Source organism: Tiliqua scincoides, chromosome 5, assembly GCF_035046505.1.
Source record: "Tiliqua scincoides isolate rTilSci1 chromosome 5, rTilSci1.hap2, whole genome shotgun sequence".
Lineage (NCBI taxonomy): Eukaryota > Metazoa > Chordata > Lepidosauria > Squamata > Scincidae > Tiliqua > Tiliqua scincoides.
This window is the reverse complement of record NC_089825.1, coordinates 141,113,550-141,133,088: the sequence shown is the minus strand read 5'-3', so window position 1 is coordinate 141,133,088 and position 19,539 is coordinate 141,113,550. Positions and strand designations below refer to the sequence as shown.

At 44.2% G+C, this 19,539-nt stretch overlaps 2 protein-coding genes across 2 annotated transcripts; both read right to left on the bottom strand.

Annotated features, from left to right (window-relative positions):
• Positions 1–6,649: 6,649 nt before the first annotated feature.
• On the bottom strand, positions 6,650–7,588 carry LOC136653969 (olfactory receptor 4Q3-like). Its single transcript, XM_066630830.1, has one exon. The coding sequence runs from the start codon at positions 7,586–7,588 to the stop codon at positions 6,650–6,652; it is 939 nt and encodes a 312-aa protein (XP_066486927.1).
• A 10,718-nt stretch (positions 7,589–18,306) lies between these two features.
• LOC136653968 (olfactory receptor 4Q3-like) lies at positions 18,307–19,245 on the bottom strand. Its single transcript, XM_066630829.1, has one exon. It carries the CDS (start codon positions 19,243–19,245, stop codon positions 18,307–18,309), a length of 939 nt encoding a protein of 312 aa, XP_066486926.1.
• Positions 19,246–19,539: the final 294 nt, after the last annotated feature.

Genomic DNA, 19,539 nt, shown 5'->3' with positions numbered 1-19,539 from the left:
TCTGTGGAAACTATTTAAACCACAGGAAGTTCACCCTGGGGACACCTTGCTGATTTCAGCATAAGAGTAGATGACTCCATTCTGAAGCCACTGTTTGCTGTCATACAATAATACTTTTATACTTGGACCCAGGAGACCCTTCTCTTTCTGTCATCACACAGATGGATTCTGAGTTTTTTTTTATTTTTGGTCCAGATATATTTCATTAAAAGTTGTTGCTAATATTGAGTCACTGGACTGTTAATACTGGACTGTGATTGGCAAATGTTGAGGGGAAAAATTGGCTAAAGTTTTAATGACATTCCTACTACAGATAAGTTACAAAAAATGAAATATTAATTTTTTCTCTACTGGCTTATTAACAAACTGAATTTGTTTTATGATGGCTCATGGTTATATTTATCGAGGCCCTGCAGTTTATCACGTAATTTTATGCCTACCTATCATGCAGGTTCTCTGTTCGATGAAATTCAGTTTCCTTCTCAATAAAGTGATTACCATCTCCTTAACTATTGATACCCCAAAACAAACAAAAAACTTTTGCCCCCCCTCTCTCTCTCTCTTAATTCCTACCCTGCAGTTTAGAGCACAACCTCTAAACAAAACTGTAAGCGGTTTTCTCTGTAAACCGCTTTGTGAACTTTTAATTGAAAAGCGGTATATAAATACTGTTAACAACAACAACAACAACCAACACCTCATGACAGTTTGTTAAACAATGGTTAAAAGTAAGGGGTAATGAAGAAATAGGGATGACTGGAGAAAAGTTTAGATTTTTACAGATGTACAGAGTGTTGAAATACACCTCAAAACTAGAAAAGTTGAATGATTTTTATGGTTAATTGGCACAAGAAATAGGAGATGATATTCTTGTGAATATTCTTATGCAGAGGCATCACTAGGGTTTGCATCACCCCCAGGATAGACCACCTCTAGGGTTTGTGTCATCCCCATGATGTGAGATCTCACTGCATCAGCCCCATGATGGACCTCCTCCTGTACCAGACCATACAGAATAAGTTACAATATCATACTCGCAACCTAAATGCAGTGGCATTGCAAGGGTTGGTGTCACCTCCATTAACATTACATATTCCTTTTAATATATAATAATACAGGTCACCCTGTAAATACATAACGAACAAAAAAATCAGTGGCCAACTTGATGACACTCACACAGCTGAATCAGAGTTCTAGTATTAGATCCAGCACATGGAATGAGAGCTGACTCAGAATGACCTTCTTGGTTAACTGCTGTGCCCAAATAACACACTATTGGCTCTTGGAATAGTCAGTCTCATTGGTCAGTTTTGAGTTAAATAAATCCACTTGTTACATAAGGCAGCTGTGTTTTCCTTTTCTTCAAATAAAAATATGTATGAAATCTACTGCAAGATTATATGAAGTAGTAAAGTTCTCAGTACATATATTGTATACACAGAGCACAATCCTGATATGCAGAGCACAATCCTGCACATAAATCCTTTGTCTATGCTCAGATGTAACTCCCATAATTTTCATTGGAGCTTATTCCCAGGTAAATGTGTATAGGCTTGCAATCTCAGTAAGCTTTGGACAAAAGTATGTATGAATTTAGATTCTTCCTTCAACTTGTAGCTGCAAGAGGAGGCACACCCAGAGAAGCAAACCCAACAGATTTCATAGCCTGCTGAGTCACAAAAATAAGCATATTACTCACTCTGGATGCAATTCACACTCAAAGGGGATCCGGGGCAAGCACTGTCCATCTCAGCAATCCAGACTGCTTTCAAGGCAACCTTGCCTTCCTCAAATGTTGTGATCTTTCAAGAAGGCTCAAAATGGACAGAAAAGGAGGTGTAAGAAATTCAGGTGAGAAAAGTAAGGAGATGGGAATGGGAGATGGAATGGTGTAGGTCGATACTCTTCTGAAAATGAAAGAACCTCAATGAAAAGAAGTTTCTTGGAATGATGCAAGGGGAGATTGTGAGTGAGAATATGGTTCCCCCCACCTAATATCTTTCATCTCCTCTGGTAATCAAGAGGATGCAGCCCTTCAAATGTCCCTTGATATAACCCTTTTGCAGTCTGAGGTCCTTGAATTTCACCCTTTATGTACAAAGCCTCTTCCTACAGTTGTCAAAGACGTCAGCAGCAGCAGCAGCAGCAGCAGCAGCAGGCGCAGTGCTGACTGCTGTTCAGTCCCAAAGCGGTTAATTACAAATGATGTTCTGTCCCAGAGGGGTTATTTACAAATGATGTTGAAGTTCTTGTAAACTTTGGAATGAAAAAAGACTTTGAAGCTCCTGCAGACAACAGAACTGTAGAAAGCACATGTCCCTTTTCTCAAAGTTGGTTAGTTGATTTAGGCTGCAATCTTATATGCACTTTCCTGGGAGTAAGCCCCACATTCATAGAATTGTGCCCTTATTTAATTTACACCACAACCATCCTCAGTGTGGCCAGCGGGGGTACCTTAAGAACATAAGAAGAGCCCCACTGGATCAGGCCATAGACCCATCTAGTCCAGTTTCCTGCAACTCACACTGGCCCACCAAATGCTTCAGGGAACACACAAGACAGCAAGACACACCATGTGTCCCGGTGCCCTCCCCTGCACCCGGCATTCGAAGTAACCCCCTTCTAAAATCAGGAGGTTGCACGTACCCATCATGGCTTGTAACTTGTGATGAACTTTTCCTCCAGAAATCTGTCCAATCCCTTCTTAAAGCCATCTAGGTGAGATACCATCACCACTTCCTGTGGCAAGGGGTTCCACAGACTAACCACACGCTGGGTAAAAAAATGTATTCTTTTAACTGTTCTCTCTCCCAACACTCAATTTTAGTGGTTTTCTTTTTCTTTTAATTCTCCTAAGAGTTGAATAAGGGTTCTTAGGCTGAATAACAGCATCTGGCTCAAAATTCACTTGGTGGAACCTCAGTGCCAGGAAAGGGGTAGACGGGCCTCAGAACCCTGCTGATGTGCTGGAACATGTCTCAGGATCTGCATGCTCTACCTTTAGAACTGCATGCTCTAACTTTAGAACCAGGGGACATCCACTAAAACAGGGGACATCCACTAAAATTGAGCGTTGGGAGAGTTAGAACAGATAAAAGAAAATATTTTTTTACTCAGCATGTGGTTGGTCTGTGGAACTCTTTGTCACAGGATGTGGTGATGGCGACTGGCCTGGACGCCTTTAAAAGGGGATTGGACAAGTTTCTGGAGAAAAAATCAATTATGGGGTACAAGCCCTGATGGGTAAACGCAACCTCCTGATTTTAGAAATGGGTTATGTCAGAATGCCAGATGCAAGGGAGGGCACCAGGTTGCAGGACTCTTGTTATCTGGTGTGCTCCTTGGGGCATTTGGTGGGCCGCTGTGAGATACAGGAAGCTGGACTACAAGATGGGCTCGTAGATGGGCCTATGGCCTGATCCAGTGGGGATGTTCTTAGAAGTGGGTTACCTCAGAATATCAGATGCAAGGAATGGCAACAGGATGCAGGTCTTTTGTTGTCTTGTGTGCTCCCTCAGACATTTGGTGGGCCACTGTGAGATACAGGAAGCTGGACTAGATGGGCCTATGACCTGATCTAGCAGGGCTGTTCTTATTCGCTTAGATGACTATCAGGTTGGAAGTGGAAGCAGTAAAATGTGGGGATTTATGCACTTATTTTATACATGCTTTTCTTGAATGTTGTATTGATTTGTGATGATGTATAAATTAAAATCAAGTGGAGTAGTGAAGCAAAGACATCAGGCAAAGGGAGAGGGAAGGGGTTCCTTCAGGTCAAGAGTGAAGCAATAGGAATGAAGGAAGGAGGTGATCCGGATAGAAGGACAGCTTATCTCCTTACTGGATGACCCACAGGAAACCTGCTGACAAAGTGAGATGATGGAGTTAGGGCACAGTCCTGACTGGCATTTGCTCCGTAAAGCACGTTTGCACCTCCTCGAAGGGAAGCCGGGCCAGCATTCCGAGCAGCTCCGGCCTGCGGAGAGAGGATGACAGAGGATAACTCTGTTCAGTACAGTTCTGTTCAATATGTGAAGCAGTGGTATAACTAAGGGGGTGCAGGGGGTAGCAGATGCATCAGGCATCAAGCTTTAGGGGGGGCAACCAGTTGAGCTTGACACAAGTGACCAAAATTGTGAAAATCTTGGTATGTATGAATAATACTATTATGTTATATATCATTGGAAAGGTAATTTAATGCAGAATGCAATGAAATAAACTGCATTGGAATATCTTTATTCTATCAAAAGTTATGGCCAATTAACCATAAAATGAATGGTTCATTCATTCATAAAATGAAAACACAACTGCCTTATGGAACAAAAAGTGGATTTTCTTAACTCAAAACTGACCTATGAAATTGATTGTTCTGAGAGGCAATGACATGTTGTTATGTTATTGACATGTTGCAATGGCATGTTATCATGATATAGCATGAAACTAATAAGATGTTAATATGAGTCAGTAATGTCCATGTATCATAATACAGTTACCCTTGCTAACTGGGTAAAAAGGCACTTTTTCAATTGGTGCTCCTCTTATATTTAGCAGGGGGAGAATAAATGTCCCTCTTTACCCCAGCATAGTGTCTCTAACCAATAAGGGGCACACTTTTTATTTTATTTTTCACACTTTCCTCCCTTCCCGCTCCCTCCCCCGGCACATCTCCCCCCCACCCTCTCCCTGTCTCCCACCTTCCTGGCATGCCCTGCCCTCTGCTTGCCCTCTGCCTACCCTCAGCCCACCTCCCCCCTGCCCAGAATGCCTCCTCCCCACCTTCCCCCATGCCACCTTACCGCTCTGCTGTTCGGCGGTCCATGTGACTACCAGCACTGGGCTACCACCAGCACTCACCTGGCATTAGGGGCCGCAAACGATCCTTATGTCATGTTTGCGGCAGTGTGCGCCAGCAGTGAACTGGAGCTCCAAGTCCAGGATCAGGCTCTAGAACAGCTATTTCCGGTGGTTCACAAGCGACCCTGTCCCTTGACCTTTGGTTTCCTCAGAATGCAACACAGAAGCATTTAGTCACTTCTGTGTTGCGTTCTTCAGTGTGCCAGGGCCAAGGGAGGGGGTTTCATGCCTTGCTTGGTCCTGAAAATAGCTGTTCTAATTCTCAGAGACTGACTTCCTGCCTGGCACTATTACGCACTACAATGGTAAGAAAAGTGGTTTTCAAACTGCTATTTAAAGGGATGCTTAAAAAATTTTTTAAAGTGGATTTGACTATGCATGGTTTTCAGCATCTGGTGGGGTTCCAGCAATGGAACCACTGCAGATGTCCAGGGTGGACCATACTGTAAGTCCAAGAATTGCAAGTTAAGAATCCAAACCGATACACATGGTGAGATGAAAGAAATATTTTCAGTTTTTCTATTCCAAAATATTAAAACATTCCACATGATTGTCATACACTTGGAAGAGATGGAAGTTAAAAAGACACATTTACATTGATTTTAGCTTCCAATGGCCAGCTTCATTTGCCTGTGATAGAAGGAACTCTCAAGGAAATTGGCTTTAATGACTAACTAGAATGAACCATTTGATGGTTTTTCAATTAAGATTGGCAAAGGGTGGGAGGGGCCATCCTGTCTAGGAAGCTCACCAAGTTTACAGAGCACAAACAAAGAAATAAATGATCCCCTTTCCCAAAAGGGCTCACATTCTAAAAGGAAGCCGGAAAAAAAACACCAGCAAGCAGATGAATCCACAGGTTCCAAACCCACAAAGAGCCCACCTGTATAATCCCAAGACCAAACTTGTGTTTCATTTTCATAGAAAGAAACAATGATTTGAACAAGAAGTTGCTTCCTATATTGAGTTCAGACTTCTTTCTTAACCCTGGAGCCCAACCTGCCTTTCTGGCACCTTCAGAGGCCTCTGCACACATCACAACACCTCCAGATGGTGACCAGGTAACATCTCAGGTGGCGTCCGGAAGAACAATGGACCAGGACCCACGGATTTGTTTATCCAAGGGTTTTAGTATCTGTGGGGTATCCAGGAACAGATCCCCCAGAGATACCAAGTCTGACTTTATCAGGGAAGCACAAATTTAAACAGTGCCTCTTTGTCCAGCTGTTGTGGAGCAGTTAGACATAAATTGACCTATTTTTAGGATCTTGGTACACATTTCTATAGAGGTAGGACCTGGTATCCACTGATTTGACTCACCACAGATACCGGGGTCCACCTTTAAATGCCTTGTACCAAGGGAAAAAGCAAAATCTAATTTCCCACCTTTGCACTGTTAAAGAATTAAAATTCCATTCCACTAGATTCCATTACTAACCCCATCAAGTGGATGAGTGCATAATAGAGCCTAGGCTGATGCATTCTGGGGTGACAATGGGAGAGCAAGACACCTGGAAGTGGGTCTTTATAGATATTTTTCCACTGATTTGGTATCCACTGATTTTTTTTTTTAAATCCACTGAGGGTTCCTGAATGGAACGAGGCATGACCTGTATTCAGGATCCCATGCTTTCTTGATTTGTAACAGTGTGAGGAATGGTAGGGCAAGATTCATTCCACATGCAGTGCCCTAGATCTTCCAGTATACATAAAATCAATTTCTACTTTGGAGCTTATTAGGTCTCATATTATTAGCACAACAACTGATTTGGCAGGAAAAGGAAGTTCCACATATCTACACCTGTTGATGTAGCAGGAAATATTTACATTTGTTCTTCAACTTCCCCATGGCTTCCTTCATCTCTTGGTTCCTCAGACTGTAAATGAGGGGATTGAGGGCAGGGGTGACCACCATGTAGAAGATGCTGGCCATCCTGTCCACCTTTGAAGTGGTGGAGGGTTTCATATACACAAATAAAAGAGGACCATAGAGGAGGAAGACTACCATCAGGTGGGAGCCACAGGTGGAGAGTCCCTTCCTGCCACCCTTCCCAAAACGGCCACAGAGGGTGGCCAAGATGGTGACATATGAAACCATCAAGGTCAGAAGGTTGGGTAGAATGATCAAACTGTCACTGAAAACATAGAGAATCTCACTCACATAGATGTCTGAACACGACAACGTTTTTAACTGTATGACGTCACAGAAGAAGTTGTCCAGGACATTCGGTCCACAGAATGGTAGCTGAGCAGTGACCACTGTCTGGAAGATGCCATGAGTGAGGCCTCCTATGCAGCAAAGTATGAGAAGGCTGAAGCAGCACTGTTGGTTCATGATGGTTGTGTATCTCAATGGGTTGCAGATGGCCACGTAGCGATCATAGGCCATTACACTGAGGATTGAAATTTCTACACCTCCAAAAAAGTGGGAGGTAAATATCTGAGCCATACATCCTTCGTATGAAATTGTACAGCCGCTAATCAGTAGATCTGTCAGTAGTTTTGGGGCCGCCACTGACCCCAAAGATATGTCAAGGAGGGACAGATTGGCAAGGAAGAAATACATGGGGCTTTGAAAGAGTTTGAGCTCAGTCCACACAGTCACCATGATCAACAAGTTGCCCAAAAGGTCAATGGTGTAGCAGGTCAAGACCAGAATTAAAACTAACAACTGAACAGACTGCAAGTCAGAAAAGCCCAGTAAGACAAACTCTGTAAAGGTAGATCCATTCATCTTGATGGCTGGCCCTGGTGGGACAAACAAATGTGATACTGTTAAACCTCCAGATCCTGCTCATCTCCCCAACCCTTCTATATTTCACCACCACCCCCCAATCTAAACCATCTTGCTCTTGTTTTTCTGGATGGAACTGGTGGCTCCTGTCTGTACTGCAAACAAGAACAAATTTGACCCAATATACGGGATTCTTTGCTCTCTCTGAATAATCTGTTTGTAAAAGGGCTGTGAAGATCAGCCAGATTAATCAGATTTAGGGCATAATCCTAACCAATTTTCCAGCACTGGCATAGCTGTGCCAGTGGGGCATGTGCTGCATCTTGCAGTTGGGGGGCAGTCACAGAGGCCTCCTCAAGGTATGGCAATGTTTGTTCTCTTACCTCGAAGTTGCATTGCCCTTATGTCAGTGCGGGAATGTGGGTTAGGATTGCACCCTAAATTCCCGAGGTCCACTCTTACAATTGCACTTAACAGAACTTCATGTAGCATGGCAGGACAGTTCTGAGCTACAGCACCTTTGTGAAGGTGCAACCAATGTGTTATACCATGATTGGGGAGACAGAAGTTCAAATTCTTATCCTTTATTCAGTCACAGAGATTGGGTGGCCATGGCCAGTTGCAGAATGTGTCAATTGTCAAAAAACAGATGGTGTGCCTTGACTATTCGAGTGCCTTGCTAATGTGCTGTGACACGACAAAGGTTGAAAATCTCTGCTCTAGTCTAACTTACTTCAAATAATGATACAATATCACATACCCTTGATCTGTAAAGTGTATAATGCAACTTCATGTGTTTCACAAAATTTCCACCTCTTCTTGTTCCTGGAGTTCTGAAGGCAGATAAAAATACAGATTTAGACAGTGTCCTCTGTTGAAACTGTTTAAACCAGAGAAGGAGCACCCCTTGTGACCCCTTTTTGATTTCAGCATAAGAGAGTATGACTCCGTTCAGAAGCTACTGTTTGCTTTTCATACAATAATACTTTTATACTTGGACCCAGGGGACGCTTCTCTTTCTGTCATCACCCAGACTGAGAGATAAGAGATTTTTAATTTTTGTTCCAGATATATTTCATTAAAAGTCTTTGCTAATCATGAGTTCCTGGACTGTTAATACAGGACTGTGATTGGCAAATGCTGAGAAAAAAAAATTGCTTAAGTTGTAAGAACATTCCTACTGCTGATATGCCACGAAAAATGAAATATCAATTTTGTTTCCCCACTGGCTTATTAACAAACTGAATTTGTTTTATGATGGTTCATGGTTACATTTATAGAGGCCCTACAGTTTATCATGTCATTTTATGCCTAGCCATCATGCAGGATTCTCTGTCCAATGAAATTCAGTTTCCTTCTAAATAATTACCTTCTCCTTAACTATTCATGCCCCCAAAACAAATGAAAAGCTTTTGCCCCCCCCCCCCCCAATTCATACCCTGCAATTTAGAGCACAGCCTCCTGACAGTTTGTTAAACAATGGTTAAAAGTTAGGGGTAATGAAGAAATAGGGACGGCTGGAGAAAAATTTAGATTTTTACAGATGTACAGAGTGTTGAAATACACCTCAAAACTAGAAAAGTTGAATGATTTTTATGGTTAATTGGCACAAGAAATAGGAGATGATATTCTTGTGAATATTCTTATGCAGAGGCATCACTAGGGTTTGCATCACCCCCAGGATAGACCACCTCTAGGGTTTGTGTCATCCCCATGATGTGAGATCTCACTGCATCAGCCCCATGATGGACCTCCTCCTGTACCAGACCATACAGAAAAAGTTACAATACCATACACACAACCTAAATGCAGTGGCATCAAGAGGATTGGTGTCATCCCCATTAACATCACTTATTCATTTTAATATATAATAAAACAGGTCACCCTGTAAATACATAACCAATAAAAAAATCAATGGCCAACTTGATGACACTCACACAGCTGAATTAGAGTTCTACTATTGGCTCTGGCACATGGAAATGAGAGCTGACTCAATATGACTTCCTGGGGTGTCCAAATAACACCCCATTGGCTCTTGGGACAGTCAGTCTCATTGGTCGGTTTTGAGTTAAATAAATCCACTTGTTGTTACATAAGGCAGTTGTGTTTTCCTTTAGGGCTATTTGTCTATAGCTTTTGATAGAATACAGATATTTCACATGATGGCATTATTCAAAAATATGAAGATTTTCACAATTTGGGCCAGTAGTTGTGTCACCCCACCCCGCGAATGTCTCACCCCTCTCACCCCCCTAACGATACCACTGGCTTAGGGAATAAGGAATGTAGATTATCTTTAAATAAGAATATATATGAAAAATGTTGTTAGATTATATGAAGTAGTAAATTCCTCAATACATACATGAAATGTAAAATGTAATGTAAAAAAATGTAAGTGTAAAATGTAAAAAAATTGCTCTGCATATCAGAAATGATGTGCTGCCTGAGGGGACTTGCATCATATGTGGTAGACTTTACTATCTGCAAGTGATAGTAAAAGAAGGTAAGAAACATATTTTAAGGACAAAATACTGGATAATTCCAATGCAAAATATTGGAGTCTTAATACTAACCATGGATGGGTGGTGGAATGTGGGAATATTTGGCAATGGCAAAGCTGAAAGCCTGTGTACATGGAAGAGAGAAGGGACAAAGGGCGCAATCCTAACCCCTTATGCCAGTGCTTTCCAGAACTGGCATAGCAGTGCCAATGGGGCGTGTGCTGCATCCTGCAGTTGGGGGGCACTCACAGAGGCCTCCTCAAAGTAAGGGAATATTTGTTCCCTGACCTCAGAGCTGCATTGCCCTTATGTCAGTGCTGGAAAGCACTGACATAAGAGGTTAGCATTGCGCCCAAAGTGAACTAACTTCATGTTTAAATGGTGACTATGTGCAAGTGTTTTGCACAAGTCACACTTTGTTACATTCCTTTTTTTCCATGTTGCTATGAAGAATTGATGTTGCAGTCAGATAATTGAGTATCAGGATCTTTTTGGAGTTATACTGATTGACATAATAATATTGTAAATATGCACTGGCACTAAAAATTTAAAAAATAAACTTCTTTTTAATTAATCAGCTGCTATGGCATTTAGCTATTCATGGTCTACCAGTTTCATTTTTTGATTCATTTCAGTTCATCGCATTGGTGAATGCTTTTTCTTATGTTTTTTTTTTTTAACTGATAGTCTGTTAGAATATTGCAAACTGTAAAACACCTCCCAGATGCAATGAATGACCACTACTGCAATAGTAGCAGAGCACAATCCTGTGCATAAACCTGTGTCTATGCTCAGATGTAACTCTCATAATTTTCAGTGAGGCTTATTCCCAGCTAAATGTGTATACGCTTGCAGTCTTATAGTAAGTTTTGGACAAAACATGTGCAAATTTCTATTCTAAAACAACCTGTATTTGCAAGTGGCATACCCAGAGAGACAAAGACAACTCACTCCATGGTCTACAAACTCAGAAATATAATACTCACTCTCAATTCAATTCACACTGAAAAAGTATCTGGGGCTGGCACCCTCCATCTCAGCGACTGATACTTTATTGCAAGGCGATCCTGCAGCCTTCAAACTTGGTGATGTTTCAAGAAGACACAGAATGTCCAGAGAAGAAGAGATGCAAGGAGTCCAGGTGAGAACAGTAAGGAGATGGCAGTGGAACATGGTGTGGTGTAGGACAATGCTAAGATGAAAATGAGAGAACTGGGAACTTCAGTGAAAACAACTTTCTTCTTGCATAGAGGCAAAGGGAGAGTGTGAGTGAGAACACTCCTCCCCTGTACCACATATCTTCCATTTCCTCCGGAAATCAAGAGCATGCAGCCCTCCAAGTATCCTTTGATATAATCCTCCTGCAATCTGAGGTCCTTGGATTTCACCCTCTATGTACAAAACCTTTTCCTATAGCTGACAAAGACGTCAGCAGACTGGACAGTGCCGACTGCTGTTCAGGCCCAAAGGGGTTAATTACAAATGATGTTGATGTTGAATTTTGTGAACTTTAAAATTAAGAAGACTATGAAGTTCTTGCAAACAACAGCGCTTTAGAGGGCGAATGTTCTTATCCTCAGATGCAGAAGTTGGTTCAGCTGATGTATTTAACTGACACCCCAGGCATCCTCAGTGTGGCCAGCAAGGGTCCCTTCTTCTTTTATCCTCCTAAGAGCCAAATAAGCAGCTTTGGTTGAGTGCTAGCATCTAGCACACAATACACCCATCCGAGCAACTAATGGCCCAATCCTGTTATGTCAGCATATCTTGAGATATGCTTATAAAGTCCAGTACTATGCAATCATCATGCTGTTGCTAGGCCAGTTGAAGCCACTGCTGTAAAGCAGGGGGCATTTTGTGAGTGGGGAGGGGGAAATTTGGTGTGGGGAGGGAAAGGGAGTGGTAGATCCCAGTGGCAGTGACTTGCCCAGGATTCCATTCCTTTTTTCTTGCTTTGGTAGAATCTCTGCCTCTCCTTGGACTTCCACAAACAGGGAACCAAGGGGATAGGACCAAGGGAACAAACAGGCAAATATTTTTACTTACCTTTTCCTTGTTGTTTGATCATGCCCCCTCCACACATTGCAGGGCATGCCCAGTTGGCACAGTATATGTGGCTTTAGCTTGGCAGGAGATAGCAGTAGTTTGCCTAGGTGGCCTCAGAGCGGTTGGGCATTCCTCACAAAGTGTGACTTCCAAACATTTCTGGGTTCCTTTCTCAGTGTCCATGTTGGGGCACTTGCACATTTGAGGGATGATCAGTGATGACTTGCAAGGGAGCCCTGTGGAAGGGAGTCAAGGAAGGAGGGGTCACTAAGGGCAGCATTACAATCCAAGACTGGATCTCCCAGCCTCTGTCTTCATGTCAGGGGGCCACTGGAGGCCAGTGATGGTTGTTTCCTCATAGCACTTGGTTGCCTAAGGGCAGATACTTCTATGGGTATCTCTCCTCTCTGCCCCACTCTATACTGCCACTCCAGGGGGTGTAGTTTTGTGCTTAGCTTTGCCTCTCCCCATGTCTTCCAACAGCACCAAAGACCAGCTGCAAATCAGAAAGAAACATGTTATAGCCTGTGGATCACATCACTGTGGAAGGAGGGCAGCTGTGAATAAACAATGTCAAGATGACTGACCAGCGGAAGTGAAGAAAAATGGCAACAGTCACAGCAGACTTCTGGGCACAGGGGTTCACGGCAGGGGAGCCCATAGAAGGAAGGGGAGGGTTAGCAGCAGAACACAGCAGAACTGGCCCTCCTCACCCCCGCAGTGTCTTTTCTAGTGGCTGCCTGCTGGTGTTCTTTTGCATCTTTTTAGATTGTGAGCCCTATTGGGACAGGGAGCCAGTAGTTATTTGATTTTTCTCTGCTTTGTGAACTTTTTGTTGAAAAGCGGTATGTTAATAACACATAAGCTCATGATGAGAGAAGCTGCTAAGTCCACCTCCTGAGTGCCATGAAAAACTGAGTCTGGAAGTCAATGGCACCTTGGATTGCTTGACCCAGTGAGAGGGAGTCACGCGAGCCTTGAGGAGGTGGATGGAAAGTGAGGCAATCCCCTCCTCCACTTCTGAGGCCAGTGTGGACCTCAAGTAGAGGACCTGCTAGATGGCTGCCTACAGAGGGCTAAGTAGAGAGTGGAGAGTTGAAGGAGACCAGTGAAGAGCCATGCTGGTGCTCGTGAGGAGGCCTTACAATTTGACAGGCTTTCTTGCATCCTAGTGAAATAAAAAATGCACAGGGTGCACTTCTTAAAGCAGGGTGGCCAACCCACCGCACACCACATGCCACTTTTGATGTAGAGAATCGTGAACATACCACTCCACCTTAACAGAATGGAGAATGGGTTCGAAAGTTGACACTACTAACACTGGAAAGATCACTGCTACTTATAACAGATTCCACATGTTCATCTTTGCAGTCTTGCCAATGGTGCATGCTAACCAGTTTGAGTATTAATATTAGGACTGCACAGGCAGCAAATCAGCTGTAGCCCCAGAAGAGGGGAAACAGCATCCAATCCCACATACTACCCAGCTGGCCTTTTTTGATGTACCTCTTTTCCTAGCTTCTACTTGGTGCCATCCAAAGTGCTTAACCTCAGTCAGCTGCTTGACACACGTCAGTATATTGACCATATCAAGCTTCTGCTTCATCTCTATAGAAATAAACAATATTATAAATGAGAAGAGGCTCATTGGAACTGGAAGAAGGACACATCTTCCTGGATCAAATAAAAATCCACCCAGTTCATCACTGGACAGTGTTGACTGCGGTTCAGTCCCAAAGGGGTTAATTACAAAGTGGCTGTTGAAGTTCCTGTAAACTTTAGAATGAAAGAGAACTTTGAAGCTGCTGTAGACAACTATACTGTAGAGCAGGGGTGCCCAAACCCTGGCCCTGGGGCCACACGTGGCCCTCGATGCCTTTCAATGCGGCCCTTGATGCCTCTCAATGCGGCCCTTAGGGAGCCCCCAGTCTCCAATGAGCCTCTGGCCCTCTGGAGATTTGTTGGAGCCCACACTGGCCAGATGCAACTGACCTCTCTCATGAGCTGTGGGATGAGGGCTCCCTCCACTGTTTGTTGTTTCACGTCTGTGATGCAGTAGCGGCAGCAAAGGAAAGGCCAGTCTTGCTTTGCTCAAGGCCTTTTATAGACCTTGAGCTATTGCAAGACCTTCATTCATTCATACAAGTTCATCTTTAATTTATTCATTTATGTAAACTTATGTAAATTTATTCAAATTTTAACTGTAAATTAATTCCTTTATTCCCCGGCCCCCAACACAGTGTCAGAGAGATGATGTGGCCCTCCTGCCAAAAACTTTGGACTCCCCTGCTGTAGAGGGTGAATGTCCCTTTTCTCAAATGCCGAAGTTGGGTAGTTGATTTATTAAATTTCCACCCCAGGCATCCTCAGTGTGGCCAGCAGGGATCCCTTCATTTTTTTTTAACCTCCTAAGAGTCGAATAAGGGTGCTTAGGCTGAACAATGGAATCTGGCTCAAAATTCACCTGGTGGACCTGCTGATCTTTTAAATTAAAAAAGCGTATCTAAATAGCAATTTAAAAACCACTTTTCTTACCATTCTACCTGAACAGAGCAGCAAGTAGGCAGTCTCTGTGGATAAACAGCCCAATCCCGAGCTGCCCGGGGCACGCAGCTGCAGCGGTGCCGAAAATGGCAGTCGCCGCATCCTGCACACTTCAAGCAGCCGCAGGCAACACCTCGGTAGAAGGGGACTTTCGTTCCCTTTCCCTGGGTAAACGGAGTAGCCCCGCAAGGAGGCTACTTGATACACCACCAACAAAAAGGTCGATGGTGAATCAAATGCCTCCGGTCGGGCAGTGAGCCTAACACGGAGGCTTTGGATTCGGTGGAGCATCACTCCACAGGTCACACCTCCCTCCCTTCCCGCTCCCTCCCCCGGCACATCTCCCCCCCACCCTCTCCCTGTCTCCCACCTTCCTGGCATGCCCTGCCCTCTGCTTGCCCTCTGCCTACCCTCAGCCCACCTCCCCCCTGCCCAGAATGCCTCCTCCCCACCTTCCCCCATGCCACCTTACCGCTCTGCTGTTCGGCGGTCCATGTGACTACCAGCACTGGGCTACCACCAGCACTCACCTGGCATTAGGGCCCGCAAATGATCCTTATGGCATGTGAACCGCCAGCAGTGAACCGGCACTCCAAGCCCAGGATCAGGCTCTAGAACAGCTATTTCCGGTTCACAAGCGACCCTGTCCCTTGACCTTTGGTTTCCTCAGAATGCAACACAGAAGCATTTAGTCACTTCTGTGTTGCGTTCTTCAGTGTGCCAGGGCCAAGGGAGGGGGTTTCATGCCTTGCTTGGTCCTGAAAATAGCTGTTCTAATTCTCAGAGACTGACTTCCTGCCTGGCACTATTACGCACTACAATGGTAAGAAAAGTGGTTTTCAAACTGCTATTTAAAGGGATGCTTTAAAAATTTTTTAAAATGGATTTGACTATGCATGGTTTTCAGCATGGGGGGGGGGGGTTTTCTGGCAATGGAACCACTGCGGATGCCCAGGGTGGACCATAATATAAGTCCGAGAATTGCAAATTCAGAATCCAAACCATTACACATGGTGAGATGAAAGAAATATTTTCAGTTTTTCTATTCCAAAATATTAAAACATTCCACATGATTGTCATACACTTGGAAGAGATGGAAGTTAAAAATATACATTTACATTGATTTTAGCTTCCAATGGCCAGCTTCATTTGCCTGTGATAGAAGGAACTCTCAAGGAAATTGGCTTTAATGACTAACTAGAATGAACCATTTGATGGTTTTTCAATTAAGATTGGCAAAGGGTGGGAGGGGCCATCCTGTCTAGGAAGCTCACCAAGTTTACAGAGCACAAACAAAGAAATAAATGATCCCCTTTCCCAAAAGGGCTCACATTCTAAAAGGAAGCCGGAAAAAAAACACCAGCAAGCAGATGAATCCACAGGTTCCAAACCCACAAAGAGCCCACCTGTATAATCCCAAGACCAAACTTGTGTTTCATTTTCATAGAAAGAAACAATGATTTGAACAAGAAGTTGCTTCCTATATTGAGTTCAGACTTCTTTCTTAACCCTGGAGCCCAACCTGCCCTTCTGGCACCTTCAGAGGCCTCTGCACACATCACAACACCTCCAGATGGTGACCAGGTAACATCTCAGGTGGCGTCCGGAAGACCTATGGACCAGGACCCATGGATTTGTTTATCCATGGGTTTTGGTATCTGTGGAGTATCCAGGAACAGATCCCCCAGAGATACCAAGTCTGACTTTATCAGGGAAGCACAAATTTAAACAGTGCCTCTTTGTCCAGCTGTTGTGGAGCAGTTAGACATAAATTGACCTATTTTTAGGATCTTGGTACACATTTCTATAGAGGTAGGACCTCAGTCCACCCAGGCTCCTCAGCATCATCAGATCCTTCCACAAGGACATGAAGGGCACTGTTGTTTTCGATGGCTCCACATCAGACCCCTTTGACATCTGAAGCCGCGTGAAGCGGGGCTGTGAACTTGCACCAACCTTGTTTGGGATTTTCTTCGCTGTCCTGCTGAAGCATGCCTTTGGAACTGCAACAGAAAGCATCTATCTCCGGACCAGATCAGACGGAAAGCTCTTCAACCTCTCCAGACTGAGAGCAAAGTCCAAAGTCCAGCTGAAATGTCTGCGTGACTTCCTCTTTGCCGACGATGCAGCTGTCACTACCCACACTGCCAAAGATCTCCAGTAGCTCATGGATCATTTTAGCAAGGCCTGCCAAGATTTTGGACTGACGATCAGCCTGAAGAAAACACAGGTCATGGTTCAGGATGTGAATTCACCTCCCTGCATTACAATCTCTGCACATGAACTGGAGGTTGTCCATGACTTTGTGTACCTTGGCTCAACGATCTCCGACACTCTTTCTCTCGATATCGAGCTAAACAAATGCATCGGTAAAGCAGCTACCATGTTTTCCAGACTCACAAAGAGAGTCTGGTCCAACAAGAAGCTGACGGAACATACCAAGATCCAGGTCTACAGAGCTTGCGTCCTGAGTACACTTCTGTACTGCAGCGAGTCATGGACTCTCCGCTCACAACAGGAGAGGAAACTGAACGCTTTCCACAGGCGCTGCCTCCGACGCATCCTCTGCATCACCTGGCAGGACAAAGTTCCAAAAAACACAGTGCTGGAATGTGCTGGAATCTCTAGCGTGTATGCACTGCTGAAACAGAGACGCCTGCGTTGGCTCGGTCATGTCGTGAGAATGGGTGATGGTCGGATCCCAAAGGATCTCCTCTATGGAGAACTCGTGCAAGGAAAGCGCCCTACAGGTAGGCTGCAGCTGCAATACAAGGACATCTGCAAGAGGGATCTGAAGGCCTTAGGAATGGACCTCAACAAGTGGGAAACCCTGGCCTCTGAGCAGCCTGCTTGGAGGCAGGCTGTGCAGCATGGCCTTTCCCAGTTTGAAGAGACACTTTGCCAACAGTCTGAGGCAAAGAGGCAAAGAAGGAAGGCCCATAGCCAGGGAGACAGACCAGGGACAGACTGCACTTGCTCCCGGTGTGGAAGGGATTGTCACTCCTGGATCAGCCTTTTCAGCCACACTCGACGCTGTGCCAGAACCACCTTTCAGAGCGCGATACCATAGTCTTTCAAGACTGAAAGTTGCCAATAGTAGTAATAGTAGGACCTCAGTATCCACTGATTTGGTATCCACTGTTTTGACTCACCACAGATAACAAGGTCCACCTTTAAATGCCTTGTACCAAAGGAAAAAGCAAAATCTAATTTCTCACCTTTGCACTGTTAAAGAATTAAAATTCCATTCCACTAGCTTCCATTACTTACCCCATCAAGTGGATGAGTGCATAATAGAGCCTATGCTGATGCATTCTGGGGTGACAATGGGAGAGCAAGACATCTGGAAGTGGGTCTTCATAGATATTTTTCCACTGATTTGGTATCCACTGATTTTTTTTTTTAAATCCACTGAGGGTTCCTGAATGGAACGAGGCATGACCTGTATTCAGGATCCCATGCTTTCTTGATTTGTAACAGTGTAAGGAATGGTAGGGCAAGATTCATTCCACATGCAGTGCCCTAGATCTTCTAGTATACATAAAATCAATTTCTACCTTGGAGTTTATTAGGTCTCATATTATTAGCACAACAACTGATTTGGCAGGAAAAGGAAGTCCCACATATCTACACCTGTTGATTTAGCAGGAAATATTTACATTTGTTCTTCAACTTCCCCATGGCTTCCTTCATCTCTTTGTTCCTCAGACTGTAAATGAGAGGATTGAGGGCTGGGGTGACCACCATGTAGAAGATGCTGGCCATCTTGTCCACCTTTGAAGTGGCAGAGGGTTTCATATACACAAATAAAACAGGACCATAGAGGAGGAAGACTACCATCAGGTGGGAGCCACAGGTGGAGAATCCCTTCCTGCCACCCTTCCCAAAATGGCCGCAGAGGGTGGCCAAGATGGTGACATATGAAACCAGCAAGGTCAGAAGGTTGGGTAGAATGATCAAACTGTCACTGAAAACATAGAGAATCTCACTCACATAGATGTCTGAACACGACAACTTTTTTAACTGTGTGATGTCACAGAAGAAGTTGTCCAGGATATTTGGTCCACAGAAAGGTAGCTGAGCAGTGACTACTGTCTGGAAGATGCCATGAGTGAAGCCTCCTATCCAGCAAAGTATGAGAAGGCTGAAGCAGCACTGTCGGTTCATGATGGTTGTGTATCTCAATGGGTTGCAGATGGCCACATAACGATCAAAGGCCATGACACTGAGGATTGAAACTTCTATGCCTCCAAAAAAATGGAAGGTAAATATCTGAACCATACATCCTTCATACGAAATTGTACAGCCACTAATTAGTAGATCAGTCAGTAGTTTCGGGGCCGCCACCGACCCCAAAGATATGTCAAGGAGGGACAGATTGGCAAGGAAGAAATACATGGGGCATTGAAAGAGTTTGGGCTCAGTCCACACAGTCACCATGATCAGCAAGTTGCCCACAAGGACAATGGTGTAGCAGGTCAAGACCAGAAGTAAAACTAACAACTGAGCAGACTGCAAGTCAAAAAAGCCCAGTAAGACAAACTCTGTAACGGTGGATCCATTCATCTTGATGGCTGGCTCTGGTGGGAGAAACAAATGTGATACTGTTAAACCTCCAGATTCTGCTCATCTCCCCAACCCTTCTATATTTCACCCCCGCCCCCCCCACCTAAACCTTCTTGCTCTTGTTTTTCTGGATGGAACTGGTGGCTCCTGTCTGTACTGCAAACAAGAACAATTTTGGCCCAATATAGGGGATTCTTTGCTCTCTCTGAATAATCTGTTTGTAAAGGGCTGTGAAGATCAGCCAGATTAATCAGATTTAAGGCACAATCCTAAACAACTTTCCAGTACTGGCAT